General features: G+C 42.8%; 1 protein-coding gene across 6 annotated transcripts in view; it reads left to right on the top strand.

Moving 5' to 3' along the window:
- Positions 1–16,998, top strand: part of LOC125151379 (RAD52 motif-containing protein 1-like) — a 58,340-nt gene extending 41,342 nt beyond the window's left edge. For all 6 annotated transcript variants that reach the window (XM_047832255.1, XM_047832257.1, XM_047832254.1 and 3 more), the window contains 7 exons: positions 4,977–5,095; positions 7,127–8,934; positions 9,316–9,420; positions 13,609–13,658; positions 15,205–15,259; positions 15,339–15,481; positions 15,583–16,998. In XM_047832255.1, coding sequence (XP_047688211.1) covers positions 4,977–5,095; positions 7,127–8,934; positions 9,316–9,420; positions 13,609–13,658; positions 15,205–15,259; positions 15,339–15,481; positions 15,583–15,685 — 2,383 coding nt within the window. In that variant the 3' untranslated portion in view covers positions 15,686–16,998. The remainder of the gene's footprint in view (positions 1–4,976; positions 5,096–7,126; positions 8,935–9,315; positions 9,421–13,608; positions 13,659–15,204; positions 15,260–15,338; positions 15,482–15,582) is intronic.
- The last annotated feature ends 1,472 nt before the right edge of the window (positions 16,999–18,470 follow it).

Genomic DNA, 18,470 nt, shown 5'->3' with positions numbered 1-18,470 from the left:
AACTTATCACAGTCTATCTTCAAATGATATTATATGATTTCATGAATAGTATAAGAACCTTACAATAAATAGTGTACTTCCATTGTTCCCCTCCTGACCTTTGTGCTCTTGTTTTCATACATTTTACTTTTAGCACACCATATTATTTTTTTTGTTTAAATAGTCAATTATCTTTTTTTATTTTTTTATTTTTGAGAGAGACAGAGTGCCAGTGGGGGAGGGGCAGAGAGAGAGGGAGACACAGAATCTGAAGCAGGCTCCAGGCTCTGAGCTGTAGACACAGAGCCTGATGTGGGGCCTGAAATCACAGACTATGAGATCATGACCTGAGCTGAAGTCAGATGCTTAACTGACTGAGCCACCTGGGTGCCCCTCAATTATCTCTTTTATTGAAGTATATATAGATCATGTAATATTAAATTACTTCCAGGTGTACAACACAGTGATCAATTATATATATTATGAAATGCTCACCACAATAAGTATATTACAGTATTATTGACTATATTCCCTATGCTGTACTTTTCATCTGGTGAATTATTTATTTTATAACTGCAACTTTGTACCTCTTAACCCTTTTCACTCATTTTGTCCATATCTCCAGTTTGTTCTCCATATTTACAAGTGTTTTCTCTTTTTTGTTGTTGTTTATTCATTCGTTTGGTTTTTTTTGTTTATTTTTTGTTTATTTTTTACCTTGTTTTATTTTTTATTTTTTAAAATTTACATCCAAATTAGTTAGCATCTAGTGCAACAATGATTTCAGGAGTAGATTCCTTAGTGCCCCTTACCCATTTAGCCCATCCCCCCTCCCACAACCCCTCCCGTAACCCTCAGTTTGTTTTCCATATTTATGAGTCTCTTCTGTTTTGTCCCCCTCCCTGTTTTTAGATTATTTTTGTTTCCCTTCCCTATGTTCATCTGTTTTGTCTCTTAAAGTCCTCATATGAGTGAAGTGATATGATCTTTGTCTTTCACTGACTAATTTCACTTAGCATGATACCCTCCAGTTCCATCCATGTAGTTGCAAACGGCAAGATTTCATTCTTTTTGATTGCCGAGTAATACTCCATTGTATATATATATATACCACATCTTTCATCCATTCATCCATCAATGGACATTTGGGCTCTTTCCATACTTTGGCTATTGTTGATAGCGCTGCTATAAACATTGGGTGCACGTGCCCCTTCAAATCAGCATTTTTGTATCCTTTGGTTAAATGCCTAGTAGTACAATTGCTGGGTTGTAGGGTAGTTCTATTTTTAACTTTTTAAAAACCTCCATACTGTTTTCCAGAGTGGCTACAGCAGTTTGCATTCCCACCAGCAGTGCAGAAGGGTTCCCCTTTCTCCACATCTGTTGTTTCCTGAGTTCTTCATTTGAGCCATTCTGACACATGTGAGGTGGTATCTCATTGTGATTTTGATTTGTATTTCCTTGATGATGAGTGATATTGAGCATCTTTTCATGTGTCTGTTAGCCTTCTGGATGTCTTCTTTGAAAAACTGTCTATTCACGTCTTCTGCCCTTTTCTTAACTGGATTATGTATTTGATTTTTTGGGTGTTGAGTCCTTTATAGATTTTGGATACTAGCCCTTTATCAGATTATGTCATTTGCAAATATGTTCTCCCGTTTCATCAGTTGCCTTTTAATTTTGTTGATTGTTTCCTTTGCTGTACAGCTTTTTATCTTTTTTTAATGGATGTTTCTTTTTAAGAGAGAGAGCACAAGAGTGGGGTAGGGGCAGAGAGTGAGGGAGACAGAGGATCTGAGCAGGCTCCGCACTGTCAACAGAGAGTCAATGCGGAGCTCGAACTCACAAACCGTGAGATTATGACCTGAGCTGAAGTCAGAAGCTTAACCGACTGAGACACCCAGGTGCCCCAGAAGGTTTTTATCTTGATGAGGTCCCAATAATTCATTTAAAAAAATGTTAGTTTGTTTGTTTATGTTTATTTTTGAGAGAGAGAGACAGAGTGCAAGCAGGGGAGGGGCAGAGAGAGAGAGGGAGACACAGCATCTGAAACAGGCTCCAGGCTCCAAGCTGTCAGCACAGAGCCTGACACGGGGCTCAAACTCACGAACTGTAAGATCATGATCTGAGCCAAGTCAGATACTTAACCAGCTGAGCCACCCAGGTGCCCCTATTAATTAATTAATTAATTAAGAACATGGACACACACATACATGTATGCATGGGGGGGAGCAGAGAGAGAGGGAGAGAGAGAATCTCAAGTGGAGAGAGAATCCTGATGCGGGGTTCAATCCACGACCCTGAGATCACGACCTGAGCCAACACCAAGAGTCAGGCATTCAACCCGCTAAGCCACCCAGGCACTCCTCAGTAGTTCATTTGTACTTTTGTTTCCCTTGCCTCTGGAGACATGTCTAGTAAGAAGTTGCTTTAGCTGAGATCAAAGAGGTTTCTGCCTGTGTTCTCCTCTAGGATTTTGATGGTTTCCTGTCTCACATTTAGGTCTTTCATCCATTTTGAATTTACTTTTGTGTATGGTGTAAAAAAGTGGTTTAGTTTCATTCTTCTGCATGTTACGGTCCAGTTTTCCCAACACCATTTATTGCGAAGACTATCTTTTTTCCATTGGATATTCTGCTTTATCGAAGATTAGTTGACCATATATTTGTGGCTCCATTTCTCGGTTCTCTATTCTCTTCTATTGATCTATGTGTCTGTTTTTGTGCAGTACCATACTGTCTTGATGAGTACAGCTTTGTAATACAGTTTGAAGTCCAGAATCATGATGCCTCCAGCTCTGTTTGTTTGTTTTTTCCCAGCATTATAATTCGGGGTCTTTTCTTGTTCCATCCAAATTTTAGAATTGTTTGTTCTAGCTCTGTGAAAAATACTGGTGTTTGATAGGGATTAAATCGAATGTGTAGTTTGCTTTGAGTAGTATAGACATTTTAACAATATTTGTTCTTCCAATCCTTGAGCATGGGATGTTTTTCCATTTCTTTCTGTCTTCTTCAATTTATTTCCATAAGCGTTCTATTGTTTTCAGCATACAGATCTTTTACCTCTTTGATTAGGTTTATTCCTAGGTATCTTATGGATTTTGGTGTATTTTTTTTTTTAATTTTAGAGACAGAGTGTACACGTTGGGGAGAGGGGCAGAGGAGAGAGAGAGAGAGAGAGAGAATCTTAAGAGAATCTTAATCTAATCCATGCTGAGAGAGAGAGAGAGAGAGAGAGAGAGAGAATCTTAAGAGAATCTTAATCTAATCCATGCTGAGCGTGGAGCCTGACACAGGGCTCGATCTCACGACCCTGAGATCCTGAGCCGACATCAAGAGTAGGACTTAGCCCATCCAGGCACCCCTTGTTTGTTTTTTCTGAGATTCTACATATAAGTGAAATCATATAGTGAAATGATATACATACATATAGTGAAGTGAAATCATAACCTATATAGTTACCAGTTCTAATGTTCTTCATTCCTTTGTGTGGATCCACATTTCCGTCTGCTATCCTTTTCCTTCTGCTTAAAAATACTTTCTTTAGGGGCACCTGGGTGGCTCAGTCAGTTAAGCATCCAACTCTTGATTTTGGCTCAGGTCATACTCTCACAGTTTGTGAGCTCAAGTCCCGCGTTGGGCTTTGCTTGGGATTCTCTGTCTCCTCAGTGCTCTTTCCCCCTTGCACACGCATACTGCACGTGCCCTCTCTCTCTCTGTCTCTCAAGTAAACATTAAAAAAAATACTTCCTTTGGCATTTCTACAGTGTAAGCCTGCTAATGATGAATTCTTCCAGCTCTTGGATGTCTCAGATAGTCTTTATGTTGCTTTTATTTTTGAAAGCTTTGGGTATAGAATTCTAGCTTGATAGCTATTTGGCCCCCCTCTCCTTTTCACTGCTTGAAAGATGTTGCCCCACCGAGTTCTGGCTTACATTATTTCCAGCAAGAAATATGTTGTCACTGTTATATCTTTGTTGCTCTGTATGTCATGTGTGGTTTTGTTCCTTTGGCTGCTTTTAAGATTTGCTCTTTATCGCTGGCTTTGACCAGTTTGATTATGATGTGCCGTGGCGTAGTTTTATCCGTGTTTAATGGATTAAACTAAACATGTAGTTTAATCCATGTTGTGCTCAGAGTTCATTGACCTTCCTGGATTTGTGAGTTTATAGGGTTTACTTATTTGGAAATGTGGGGGCTATTATTTTTTCAAATTTTTTTTATATCTCCTCTCCTTCGTGGACTCTAAGTATACATATATCAGGCCACTTGAAGTTGTTGCACAATTCATTGAGTTAAGTAGAGGCATGGGGTTTTTTCCATATATGAAATACTGTTATAATAACTTTTTTAAATGTCCTTGTCTGCTAATTGTAGCATTTGTGTAGATTATGGATTAGTTTTTGATTGATTGCTTTTTAAAAAAAAAATTTAACATTTATTTATTTTTAAGACACAGAGAGTGATCAGGGAAGGGGTAGAGAGAGAGGAAGATAAATCTGAAGCAGGTTCCAGACTCCGAGCTCTCAGCACAGAGCCTGATGTGGGGCTCAAACCCATGAACCACGAGATTATGACCTGAGCCAAAGTTGATTGCTTTTTATCCTCAGTATGGGCCATATTTCAGATTTATTCAAACTCTTAGAAGTCTACCCTCTTTCTGTGTGCTCTCAACCCAAAGTGAGACTTTTGGCTTGGAAGGAGTTACCTGTGTATTAAACTACTGATCAGTGTCACCCAGTTCTAATCTCTGTCTCATTCTAAGGATACCATACCCCATGCCATCCTTACCTTTCTGTTGGGCACCTCGGTCCTTCTGTCTGTGTATTTGTAATATTCAAGAGCAGCGGTTGGCCAACTGGTCCCTACCCAACCATCCAGGCCATGTGCCTCAAGAATTCCTTTTTGCACAGCCCTGTGATGACTTTGGCCCGCCTCTTCTACCTACTCAAGTAACTCCTTTACCACTAATTTAATTCTCTGTGTTTCCATTTATAGGATATTACCTAGCCGTATGGCCTGCTGTCTCTGCCAGTTTAAAAATACTATTGAGGTTGTCTGTAAGACAGTCAAGCTACATTGTGACAGTACATGTCTGACAAATGGCACACGTTGTGGTAAGTCCTAATTGCCTGATGATAAATTTGTAATTTTTTATTTTATTTTTGGTTTAACTTTTATTTTTAATCAACAATGATAATTTTTTTAAATATTTATTCAGTTTTGAGAGAGAGCATTCACGTGCGTGAGCTGGGAGGGGGCAGAGAGTGAGTGAGGGGGACAGAGAATCCGAAGCAGGCTCTACACTGACAGCAGCAAGCCCCATGAGGGGCTGAACTGTGATATCATGACCTGAGCCAAAGTCGGATGCTTAACTGACTGGGCCACCCAGGCACCCTAACAATGGTAAATTTTTAAACTAATGATGTCATTGCATTATTTTTACTCATTCAGAGTTCAGATCCCAAAATTTCTAAGAACTATTCCTTTGTTAAAAGTCAGATTCTCAGTTACATTATTAAGTCAACTACCCCAAAATGAAAACCTGTTCACATAGTGCATCACAGTTTATAAGCTGATTTTACGTGCGTTAGGTCTCAGGTGCCCTTTGTCTTATAGGACAGGTGGAGATACCTGTTTGCTTATTTTGTTGTTTTTATAAGTGTGTTAAGAGTACAAGTGATGCTGATTTCTGAAAAAGTTATATTTGGAGCCTCTGTGTTTCTGTTCCCTAACCAGAAGCTGCTACCCAACCGTTCTAACGGATGAGAGGGCTCTTCTATTCTTGGGCTGTCCAACTCTTGTTCTGAATCTTAAGCTTTTCTATCCAAAACACAGGTGCTTTTAGGTATTTTTCTGTTCTTAGGTTTTATTGGCACTAACTTGGTGCCTTCCAAAATGTGCTTTTGCACCTGGATAGCTTGAATATGGGTCCCTGTCAATGGTCTAGGGCACAGCATAAATTACACTTTGCTACTTCTATAAGTAGTGTTGCTTATTTTCCAAAACAATGTCTTACCAATTATCTTACTCCCTTCTCCCTTAGAGGTGGGCAGAATAGGCATTTTTTTTTTTTTTTAATCTCCTTTGACAGGCGAGGAAAAATGAGATCAGAGGTGCCTTAGCCTAGCACTCAAGTCTCCTCTCCCGTTTTGGGCGCTCCGCCAGCCCCTGCTCCTCCTCTCTCGTGACCTTTATAACCTCCTCCTCTGACTCTCACCAGCACCACTAAAAATACGTTTAATTCTTCTGGAAAAACCCAGCTGCACAGTGCTGTTCAGTGTACACAAGCTGTACGCTTGACCTTCATGTAGTTGGAAGCTCTGGATGGTTCTGTCAGTAAAGCTAGAAATCTGGAAATGAAAGGAAATGAAAGCAAAGTAGGCATTTGACCAAAGTTTCTTTATCCCTTCTGCATTTTAAAACCTCAAGGATCATTCCGTTGATTTTTTTGAACGCCCCACAGTGGCATCTCTCTCATACCTGGAAAATCTCTTAACCTATACCCCACATCTCTGCCCAAATTTAATCAAAGAACCAGGGTGGACTTAACGGGTCTCGTTTTTAGTTTTTTCTGTCTAGAGCTTATGTTACGGGAGGTGCGATATAGGGGAGCAGGGACCAAACAAAGGAATTGGTGGGTGGGCGGAGAGGGCGTGTCCAGATGAGGAGCTGCTAGTGACGGGTGTTGTCCCGTGCATATGTGATGGTAGCAAGAACTCAAGCCCACTGAAGACGTAGAAGGAGGAAGACTCGTGCTCCCTCTGCCCCCGAAGCAGGGCAGGGTGGGGTATGTGAAAGCCAGGAGTCGCACTAGAGCTGCACACAGTTTAGCCGAGTATCTTCCAGCCTTGGCTTTTCTTGAGGCCTGGGCAATCGGCCCTTAGGGACCAATGGAATAACTCTAAATATAGTTATTCACACTATGGAATGTTCTGAGGAAATAGCTACTTTTTCAAAAAACATCTTTTTCTCCTTTGGTTGTTGCCAATCGTAGGCCCAAGTTTGAGTTCGTCTCCTCTCTAAATGGCGCTCAAGTATTTGCTGATTCTTAATTTGCTTGACTGGCATGTATGACTGTGCATTGACAAAGAGCTGTGCTATCAGTCTTTCATTATCAAAACTCATCTCTCCTCCTTCTTCGACAGATCAGGAAGTATACCTAAGGAATGCAGAAGGATCATTCATGAAGGTATTGAAAGCTCGAAAGAAGAGCGCCAGCACGGAGCTGACTATTGAGCCAGAGAAGGCATCCTCAGACATAGATCGTGTCAGTTTGTCAGCCTTTATGAATGAGCAGCTAGACTTCAATGACGAAAGTGATGTCATTAGTGCACTGAGTTACATATTGCCTTATTTCTCGGAGGGCAATCTAGAAGACGTAGAATCGACGCTGTTACCGTTCATTAAACTTCTGTTTTCAAATGTGCAAGAGGGAGACAAGCCCGTGGGTCACTCGATGAATGACACAGGGGACCCGTCTCTTAAACCTGGATCCAACAATTCAACTTACAAGAATAAACTGAGAAAACTCTACTTTCTGGAAAATTTGTTAGATGCAGAAATTCAGGAAAAAATTGATGAGGTGAAAAACAAAGAAAAAACGGCCATGCTTATACATTCCAGCCTTTTAGGTCCCAAGTTTAAACGTCAAATCTTTCCAAAGAAATTGGAAACTGCCCAACCGCAGGAGAAGAGCCTAAATGAAGTTGAGAGTGTGGGGAAAAAGTTCCTGAGAGTGAACAAGGTCATCAAGGGCCCAAAGGGCATATGGAAAAGGCACTTAAAAGAACTGAGACGTCAGAACATCCAGAGGAAACAGAACGCCCAGCCGTCTGTGGAGAACATGGCCAAGGAAAGAAGGCTCAGGAGACCATCCCCAGGGGAGCTTCACGTGGCGCACAGGCCCAGCAAATTAGTGGGAAGCTCCTTCAACACAGAGCCTTCGTTCGTAGAGGAGCCCAAGGCAGCGGTCTCTTCTTTCCTGAAGCAATACTCTTTGGGCAGGCCTTCTGCCACCCCCGCTCCAAAATCCCCACCTGACGTGAAAAAAAAATCAAAAGACTTAATGTACAGCATTTTTCTTATACAAGATGCAAATGCTAGAGTTAGAAATATGAAGGCTTCCGGACCAGCCTCACACCCCAGAAAAACACACCGCTTTCATAAAAGTCGCTCCCGTGTGGTCCACAGAACACCCAAGGCCAAACTGAATCGAAAGTCCAGAAAGGAAAGTTCACTCAGTAATAGACAGCTGCTTGCAAAGAGGCCTCCATCCTCTGCAGTCAGGAGCCTCATAAATTCCCCTTCACGAGAGGATTTTTCATCTCCGGGAGAACTGAGTCCTCAGAAAAATCCTTTTCCAGAATTATTTGCTCCTTCAGGAACTTACAGAGAAAACACTACTGTAGAGAACACTACTGCCCAAAATGTTTCTGACGAAAATATTTCTACAGGAAACACTACTGTGCCAGAACAAACCCTCCCTGAATTCACAAACCGTAAGAATCTTTCCACTGCTAATTCTACTGTTACTGCAGACAACTCTATGCCGACCGTTAAACAAACCAATGATACACAATGGGAATACCACAATGCGGGCACTGGCTTGCCCCCAAAAGCCACAGGCTTCCCTGTGTCAAAGCTCTCGTCCTCAGGTGATCTGTTTGAAATTCAGTTAAACCAGCAGCTACAGTCCCTCATCCCCAACAATGACGTGAGAAGCCTCATTTCTCATGTTATCCGGACTTTGAAAATGGACTGCTCTGAGACCCACATGCAGCTGGCCTGTGCCAAGCTCATCTCCAGAACAGGCCTCCTGATGAAGCTTCTCAGCGAGCAGCAAGAAGTAAAGATGTCCAAGGCAGAGTGGGATACGGACCAATGGAAAAATGAGAATTATATCAATGAGAGCACAGAAGTCCAGAGTGAACAGAGAGGGCAGGAGTCCAGGGAGGTGAGGATAAATCCCTAAATGTGGGGTCTCGACATTTAGGTGGTTTAGGACATGGACCCAAGCACAAGGACCAGGGGCTCCTAGTCCGGGTCTTGTCTTGGCCACATAATTTTGGCTAAGGCAGTGATCTGCCACTTTGCTCATTTAGGAAACAGTGCCGCTGTTCCCAGAGTAGACAAAAAGAGGACCTAACATACAAGATACATAAATTCTTGAAGAAAATGCTAATGATTAAGATTACATATCACATTAGATTTGGTATATTCCTTAAGAACCTATAAGCGATTCATCGGAAAGAATGGGGTTTTAGAGTCGTTAAAGAATAGTTAACTTTCATCCTATCTCTGTTTTCTAAAAAAATTGGTCTTTCCCTTTTTTTAGCTCACAAAAGAAGTTCCAGGCTATGGCTATAACAACAAACTCATCTTGGCAATATCTGTGACTGTAGTAGTGATGGTTTTGATCACAGTTTTCTGTCTCATTGAGGTAAGGAGGACAATTAATTCCGATTCCCAGACTATATTCCTTCTTTATAATAGATTCAGAACCCACAAACTGAAAATCAAAGCCACTTTCCCACCTATCACGACTTGATATCCCTCTTCAGTCTGGAGGACTGAGATATGCTTTGTCCTTTTATTGCAAAGTATATTCCAGGGATTTTAAAAGGAACCCCACTGCCGGGAGACATCTGTGGATTGTAACCAAGATAACAAGCCATTAGCTTGTTCTGAGACATTAGGTCTAAGAAGGCCACAGTTGACATGATAGTAAAATTTCTTCAACTCAAAAAAATGATGTCGATTCGATGCACTCGCCAGGCAGCCTCCTACTACCACTGATTTCTTTCCTCGTTGGCTACAATGATGAGAGAGAAATAGTCTTCAGCTCCATGGAGCTATCAGTCATCTTGGAAGAAAGGGCATGGCTTAGAGATAAAAGTGTCATCTTGTTGATTAATTAGATGTACCCACAGCTCTCTCCTCCACTTCGCAAGGCATTGTGTAAACAGGTTCAGTTAAAACCCTGCAGCTAAAATCCTGCATCAGGCTACTCAAAGCTTGTCATAATTACAGTTGCCTATTCCTGGAGCTTGCCTGTTTACCCTTTATTCAATTATGTATGAATTGAATATATATTCAGTATATTTATTCAAATATACCTATGCTTATTTTATATATATATGTGTGTGTATATATATATATATACATATATATATATATATATATATATATATATATATATATATATTGCCATCTGTCATGGCAACCCTCCATTTCAGCCAAAGCAGCCCCTCACCATCCCCTAGTCAGACCATGCCCATTCCTACTTTTGTTGGTGACTTTGCCCACTTGAAATTCCTTTATTTCACTCTGCTGGTGGAAGTCCTATGAGCCTTCAAAAGCCAACTCGAGTTCATCTTTCTTCACAAAGCCTTCCCCGAATACTGTAATACTCCTGGACCTAGTCCTTCTGTGAGATTGTCACCATTTCTTAGGGTCTACAGTGACGCATTCCCCTCCCCTGATAACAAAAATATGCTAAACAGTTTGTTAAAAGGCAGCTCCTCAAGAGAGAAATATCAAGGTCATGGATCCGAGCAGAGATATGTAAGGCTTCCTGGTCTATCAGACTTGAGTAAAACCTGACTGGATGTATTAACTGCTAAGGAGAAACATGTCTGTCTTCTGGAGGGTTGGTCAGTAGTAAAAGCATAGAAATGGTGAGGAAGAGACCAACATGGGCAGTGCCCACCTAGCCTTGCCTAAGAGTAGAGATGGCACCTCAGGCAGCAGATGAGAGTCAGGCCCACCAGCCGGGCTGTGCCCGCGGGGCAGATGGATGGATCTGGCTACCTCAGTCCTTTCCATTAAACACTGGATTCAGCTCATTACTTTTCTTCCACTTCTCTTCTCACCAAATAGCCTCCTGATTATACTTCAGTGTGCCACCGAGGCCTGTCTCCACAGGAGGTAATGCCCAATCATGTAGACACAGATGCCCTATCTATGGAACGGATGTTTTCCTTATTGTCAAGTCATGACCTGACATTCTGATTTTGATCAATCCTGTGACATTGGTAAGGTGATATTGCCTCCATGTAGAAAGAAGTGCGTTCTCTCTTGATGAGATCAGAGTCTGATTTCTCAGCCTAAGAGCCTAGGAACTAGCGTGGGGTCAACTTACCATGACCTCTGGGAAGAGAAATCATTGGCCATTGTCCAGTCAGTACTCTGCATCTTGAGGTGGCCTGCAGCCTTTTGCTTTTGGGGAAGTTCTATAAACTCCTATTGCCGTTTTAAATTCCTATGTGGTTTAACCTTGTGTGTATATTTTTTTATGTGGTTTCATTATTTCCTCTCCCTACTTAGATGATACACTTTTTGAGGACAGAGACCATGCGGGTTTTTTCCTGTAGTGGACAATAATGATGTTCAAAGGAAGAGATGAGGCATTGTGTAAATTTCACAATGAGGAATAATGCAACCGAATATTTATGTGAAGTAGCCTACAGAGTCCAGCAATAGACAGATCCGTGGGTGACTAGGACTTTTGAAATGTTACCTTTTAGAGGCGCCCGGGTGGCTCAGTTGGTTAAGCGTCCTACTTTGGCTCAGGTCATAATTTCATGGTTCAGGAGTTCGAGCCCTGTGTTGGGCTCTGTGCTGACAGCTCAGAACCTGGAGCCTGCTCTGGATTCTGTGTGTGTGTGTCTCTCTCTCTCTTTGCCCCTCTCTCACTCTTACTCTCTCTCTCTGTCACTCTCAAAAATAAATAAACATTGAAATGTTACCTTTTAGTATTCAAATCAGTGGAAGAAAATAAATAAATGGTAATAGAACAACTGCTTAATTATTTGGGAGGAAAATAACAACAGATCCCTATTTCTCACCTTAAAAAAACATATTTCAGGAAATGTAAAAAAAGAGAAACAAGAACCCATCAAAGTATGAGAAGAAAATAGAATCAATACTTTTATAATCTTGTGGTGAGAAAAAGCTTTGTGACCTGATGCCACATGCAGAAACATTTGATAGATTTGATCGTCTTGTCTGATTTATGCTTGGAATAAACCAGACATCTGATTTAATCCCCACAGTCCTGTGAGGATGATATCACCATCCTTCTTTCATACATAGAAGGGGATCAGCTTAAGGCCCCTGTGGCAAAACCCAAAGCAGAACCCAGCTGTGCCTGCAGTCAGCCTGTGCTCCTATCCCACTGTTCCGTCTCCTTCACGATAAAAACACTGACAAATATTTGAAACATTGAAATTCAGTGAAAGCCCTTGAAAGGATTAATATATTTCATACGAAGAGAGTTTTCTAAATCAACAGGAAGAGGACGAACAATCCGGGGGATCAAGGGGGCAAGGACTACGATGAACAGGAGGGTGTGGACAGTCCGTCACCATATCTGCCTCATGGCTTATGGGACATGGGTCTTGTTAACAAGGCCTTTTCGCCTCATGGTATAAAAATAGTCTCTGATATTTTCTTCTGTACTCTTATAATATTTGTTGTGATTTATTTATTTTTAATCTGTATGGAATCTGTTTGGTGTTTTGGTACGGTCGAGGTAGGGGATCTAACTTTTTTCCCTTACGTAAAGATCCAGTTACTTTAAAATCTTTTATTGAATGGTTCATTCTTTCTTCATGGATCTAAAATACTACTTTTATCTGGACTCTATTCTATCAATCTGGTTTTCTTTTCCTGTATCAGTATCACGCTACATACTTAACTGCAGTTGCTCTGTAAGAACGTATTTTAATGTCTGCTCTGTGATCTTCTTTTTCACACATTTTGTAGCTATGCTTGCACATTTTCTCTACCAAATGTCAGCTGGCCAGTTTTTGTTTAAAAAACTGTCTTGGGATTTGAATGGGATTGCCTTGAATTTGTAGGTCAATTTGAAGGGAACTGACATCTTTACACTATTCTAGGAAAATAGTGTCTCACATCATGTATTCGTTTCTTCTTGATGTCCTTCAGAAGAGCTTTAGTGTTTTCATCTCATCGGTCTTACCCATTCTTTGCTAAGTTTATTCCTAGGTACTTTATGCCTTTTTATTGATAATTGTAAATGGGATAATTCTTCCGTTTTTTGATTATTTATGGAACATAGGAAAGTCATTGAGGTTTACATGTTGATCTCTTGATTTTATATCTAGCCATCTTACTGAATTCTCATATTTCTTCCAATAAAATTTTAGTTGATTCTCTTGGGCCTTTTAGTTTGTCTGTAATTTCGTATGCAACTACGTCTTAGTTCTTCCTTTCCACGAGTCCATTTTTTCCCAGTGCATCAGTTAGGACCTCCTCAACACCAATGAATAGCAGCAGTGATAACAGACATCCTACTCTTGTCCTTGACTTTAAAACAGTGCTGCTGTTTAGGTTTCTGGTAGACACTTTTCTTTTCCTCCTCCCAAGAATTTTTATTAGGAATTGTCTGTTGACCGTTATCTGAGACAGTCAGTAAAATGTATTACCAGCTGCACACAAGTTAGGTGTTATTGAAGAGTCAAAGGACTGTTAAACAAATTCCTGTCCTAGGAAAAGTTATCATCTCACTGGGTAGATAAGACCTAAAATGCCAAGGAATGAATAAAGATTTGGAGGGAGTGGTTATTGTGATGGGTAACTGTGATCATGTTTTCTTCCAAAACAGATTCATTCTCATAGAGCAGCAGCCAAGGAAGGTAAAGAAGGAAGCTCAAGGTAAATATTAGTCTGGCAATCGTTAAGGTAGAATTTTCGAACTAGATTTTCAAACTCCTCTATTTCAATCCCCTTCTTTTACAGCCAGGAAATCACCAAAGGCAGAAAGAATACATATTTGGCCTAATGCTTTGCCTGGATCCAGCAAAGTTAGCTGCCCAGCCAAACCCGAGTTAGAATGGGACTGGCACAGAGCACCTGCTCACTAGACCTTTAAAGAAAGATCGTGGGGGGACGGGGGTGGAAATGTTCAGACCCGTTCCTGCTGGCGGTGGGCATCAGGCCTGGCCACAGACCTTCTCAGAGGCTCTGGAGAAGGGATAGGGAGGGCCAAAAGTCGTGGGGTGAAGGGGCTAGTCTTCAAGCATGATGGAAGGTGGAATACATGAGTCCCTCCTATAAAGTGGGGGGGAAACTTCCTTCTTCCTCCTTCTGGTTTTCGAGGCCCCGCTCTCCATTCCCTTTATCCAGACCCAATAGAATTTGAACTGGGAGAGACCTTAGATAATCATTTATCTCTTCCTTTTATAATAATGAGATGGAGAAGGAGAAAAGGAAGATGTCTTGCCGGACGGTTGTATCACTAGTACCACTAGAACCAGAAAGACGATGGTTCCTTTCCAGTTGGACACGTCTCTGACTACACTGTTCCTGGGCTGTGAACCGCATTTTATGTCACAACTCAGTGCACACATACCGTATAGATATAAGTACCTTCTAAAACAAACTTATCATACACTCTGATTCTTTCTGTTCTGTTTTTTTTAAGTTTATTAGTTATTTGGGGGGGGGGGTGGAGCAGAGAGAGAGAGAGAGAGAGAGAGAGAGAGAGAGAGAATCCCAAGCAGGTTCTACACTATCAGCACAGAGCCGGACACAGGGCTCAATGTCACAATCTGTGAGATCATCACTTGAGGCAAAATCAAGACTTGGGCTGCTCACCTGACTGAGCCACCCAGGTACCCCCTATTCCGTTTGTATTCAAAAAGAGTATTTTGTGTTTTAGCGCTAGCCGTGTGTTTTAAGGTGATTTCACGACTCACTCCCTCATCTGCCTGCAGTGTGAAAGTCAGTGAGCTAGATAACTGCTGGTTGGACTCAGGCATTCACTCGGTGCGATTCATCTCGTAAGGTAAAGCAGCTAGGAAAATAGAAACACCTCCCCACCCGCCAGCAAATGATGCCTGGGAGGCTAAGCCTGGCGGGGACTGATGTAAAATGCTTCTAGAGAGAGTTAGGTGCTTCTGCCGTGTGGTCACCCAGTTTGTTGACTGCACAAGGGCACTTGGCCAAGGGCCAGAAGGTGAGCAGGGTGAAAATCCTGCCTATACTTCATGTCAAGTTACATACAAAGGTCTCCCAGGGACACTGTGGGGCCATTATGGACAGACACAGGAAAATTCTGAAAGCCCAGCATGTATGGAATTATTCCTGAGATCCCAGGTCTGTGTTGATTTTGCTTGCTAATAACACCGGAGAAATACATTGTGAGAGGCATGGAAAATGGTACGAATCACTAATTGTCTGTGTGTGTGTTTCCTTCAAGGGGCTTCTTTGGATCTCTGCTGCGTAAGAGATGCTCAAAGGAAAGTGACAGTCAGGTAAATCTGAGGAGGATAAAGTACCGTGGCTGGAGAAGGCAGGGGAAACAGACCTAACATTGTCCTTTCTGTTTTCTAGGAGGGCTTTTTCTGGAGAAGGCGGCCACTTTGGCTTAGGGACATGTACAGACCTCTCAATGCCACACGCAAGAAAAACATGGCACAGAAGCTGCACGACAAGGATTCTTCTGATGAAGATGAGATTTTCCACATGGAACTAGGGTACGTGATTGGGGAAGATTTTCTCTAAAATGAGGAAATTATGAAGAGTTGAATTGTTCCTTTCGAGAGTCAAAGCCTTGGCATTCTTCTCCTTTTCCCAGGGAGCCTGGCAAAGCCAGAGCAGAGAAGGCTCAGGCCACAGATTCCACTACTGAAGAGCTGGGTGACGAGAGTGAGACACTATGTGAGGTTGTCACAGAGTGAACGCCGTCCTGCCTCAGGCCACCTACAAAGTTTACTTTCCGATACTGGCTTCTCAGCATTGCTTATAAAAGACTTGTTTTTCTCATATTGAAACGTATAGATCCATAACCAATTCTAGCCACGTGGTAAGGAACTAAAACGTAAACAGTTAAATATTTATCTACAGACAACAGGGGCCACAGGCGAGAGAAGCAGGACTGAAGCCAGAGTCCCTCGTGGTAGCCAGTATTTCCACAAGACACAGTACGGGCCAAGTAGGGTGAATGGGGCGTCTTTCCCTCGCTTCCCTGATACAGTCAGTCTCTGGAAACTGGAAAACGTATCTTCAAGGGGCTTAGACTATTAAGTGAATTAACAGCTTATTCTGGTGCTCTCTCCCCTGGCTCACCAAATACCAGTTATTCACAACGTGCTTGACCCCCTGCCCGTAGAGGATCATCTCTTTCTGGCCCCTCCGTAAGGTCTTTGGGGTTGCCAGAAAATTTGGATCGCTGAGCCTACCTCCACTGTCGGGCTGAGGCCTGTCTTTCTTCCCAAGAGCTCAAACTCAGACGCAAAATGTGTAGTTGGAAGTAGGGTGTTCCTCAACCTTACAAGCTAGTAGATAGTTCCCATTGGGTTTTTTTGTTTGTTTTCTTTACAAAAAAAAAAAAGTCCCCACCCTCAGAGAGCTGGCAGGGAGATGCTGGAGGGTTAGAGTAAAGAATGTGTGAGAGCAGTAATTACCCAGGACTGCCCTGCTCAGGCCTTTATTTCAGAAAACTTATTGGTGGGGGCACTTACTGGTCACCTGTACCACACTAGCCTCTGCCGACCCCACTGAGGGTCGGATGCGTGCGGCTGGGCTCTCTCCAGTTCAGCCCAGCACCACACCTACCACTGCTTTCCTACCCAGCTCGGATCAGGGCCGCACGATTGCAAGAGATAATGCAGCACAACGTGCAGAAGACGCAAACATCCCTCCACTTCTGCAGAGGAGGGCGTTAACCAGTCACATTTGGGATGTTGGGAGGAGTCGGGGTGCCTGGGTGGCTCAGTCCGTTGAGCATCCGACTTTGGCTCAGGTCATGACCTCATGGTGTGGGAGTTTGAGCCCTGCATTGGGCTCTCTGCTGTCAGCACAGAGCCCACTTCAGATCCTCTGTCTCCCTTTCTCTCTATCCCTCCCCCCAGCTCACACACTGTCTCTCAAAAATAGATAAACATTAAAAATAATGCAGTCATCTATACTTTCTGAGTAAATGAATGACAGATTTTAGAAAAAGGACGTCAGAGTCAAAATACAGTAGTGAATAAAAGAAATCCTGAATGAACAAGGTTTGATAATCTCTTTTCTTAATGTCTGTTTATTTTGAAAGAGCGCAAGGGGGGAGGGGCAGAGAGAGAGGGAGAGAAAGAGCCCCAAGCGGGCTCCGTGCTCAGTGTGGAACCCGATGCGAGGGACTCGATCTTACGACCGTGAGATCACAGCCTGAGCTGAAATCAAGAGTCGGGTGCTTAACCGACTGAGCCACCCAGGCGCCCCTGACAATCTCTTTAGATGCCCCCAAATAAATGCTGGTGGCTTAGCGATAGGTGATGGAATATGGCACCAACCGCTGGCCACCAGCAGAGTCCCCCGAGGGGACAGTAGGACTGGGGCTCAGCCCAGCAAGTTTGGCAGGGTTGGTAGGAACGGTTCCAAGCGGAGTGATTGGCCCATCAGTGCCTCTTTGGCTCTATTAGTTTGCTGCTGCTGGGCAAGGACACCTGTTCTCCTGGTGCCTGCTCCCGTTCCCCCAGCGTTTTAGTGAGAATGGCCACCAAGTGTCTGTCTCTGTGTGGTGACTTCAGTGAGCCAACAAATAACTGTGTTGAAAGCACGAGACTAGAGAGTAACAGTAATCGGAAGCAGCAGCAGCAGCTAGTTCACTATTTGCTTACTTGGTGTCAAGGCCTGGGTTGGGCGTGTTGCAGTCTTAATTTCGCCCAACAGTCCGTGAAAACATACTTTATTATCCCCATCTGGCAGATAAGGGGACAGGGCTTAAAGGATGTAGGTAACCTGTTCAGGTGCCCAAAGCCGCAAATCCAAAACTGCCAGGTAGGGGTTTAATCCAGGCCTGTTAGCTCCAAAGCCTGCTGACGGTTATACTGCCCTGCTGCAGGGTGCAGGGGTACAGAGACGTCTAAGCCATGGTTGCCATCAAAGAATCAATAATTAGAACGATGAGGATGGTGGCAGCTACTGTTTGTTGAGCACCTGCTTTGAGCCAGGCGCAGTACCAGGCCCTTTAGTCACTCTTAGGTCACAAGGGCAGAAACTCCTCATGCCAGCTCAAACTCCTTAATGAGCTGGGTGGAGCAGGGGCTGGTGGTGACTTTTTGAATAAGAGAGGTGGACACAGAGACAGAGCTGACGAGAAACCAAGAAGACCCATCTGTGCCTAGTTGGGCTTCCCGAAGTGTGGGCCGGGATTCCAGGCAACTCCATTCTCCTGTTTTGGAATATTTCCATGAGCGCAAATGTGGTTCATAAAGTGAAGCCTAGAAAATATTGTTTCTATATACTATATGTTATGTTTCTATATATGTTTCTATATACTACCTCAAATTTGCACAATACTTATTAGTCTCAAATGCTACCCTGCCATATTTCTTTTAATTTTTTTAATGTTTATTTTTGAGAGAAAGAGAGAGAGAGCATGCGGGCAGAGAGAGAGGGAGACACAGAATGTGGAGCAGGCTCCAGGCTCTGAGCTGTCAGCACAGAGCCCGATGCGGGGCTCGAACCCATGAACCACGA

The sequence above is a fragment of the Prionailurus viverrinus genome, chromosome E1 (genome assembly GCF_022837055.1).
Source record: "Prionailurus viverrinus isolate Anna chromosome E1, UM_Priviv_1.0, whole genome shotgun sequence".
Taxonomy (NCBI): domain Eukaryota; kingdom Metazoa; phylum Chordata; class Mammalia; order Carnivora; family Felidae; genus Prionailurus; species Prionailurus viverrinus.
This window is presented reverse-complemented; position numbering and strand designations above follow the sequence as displayed.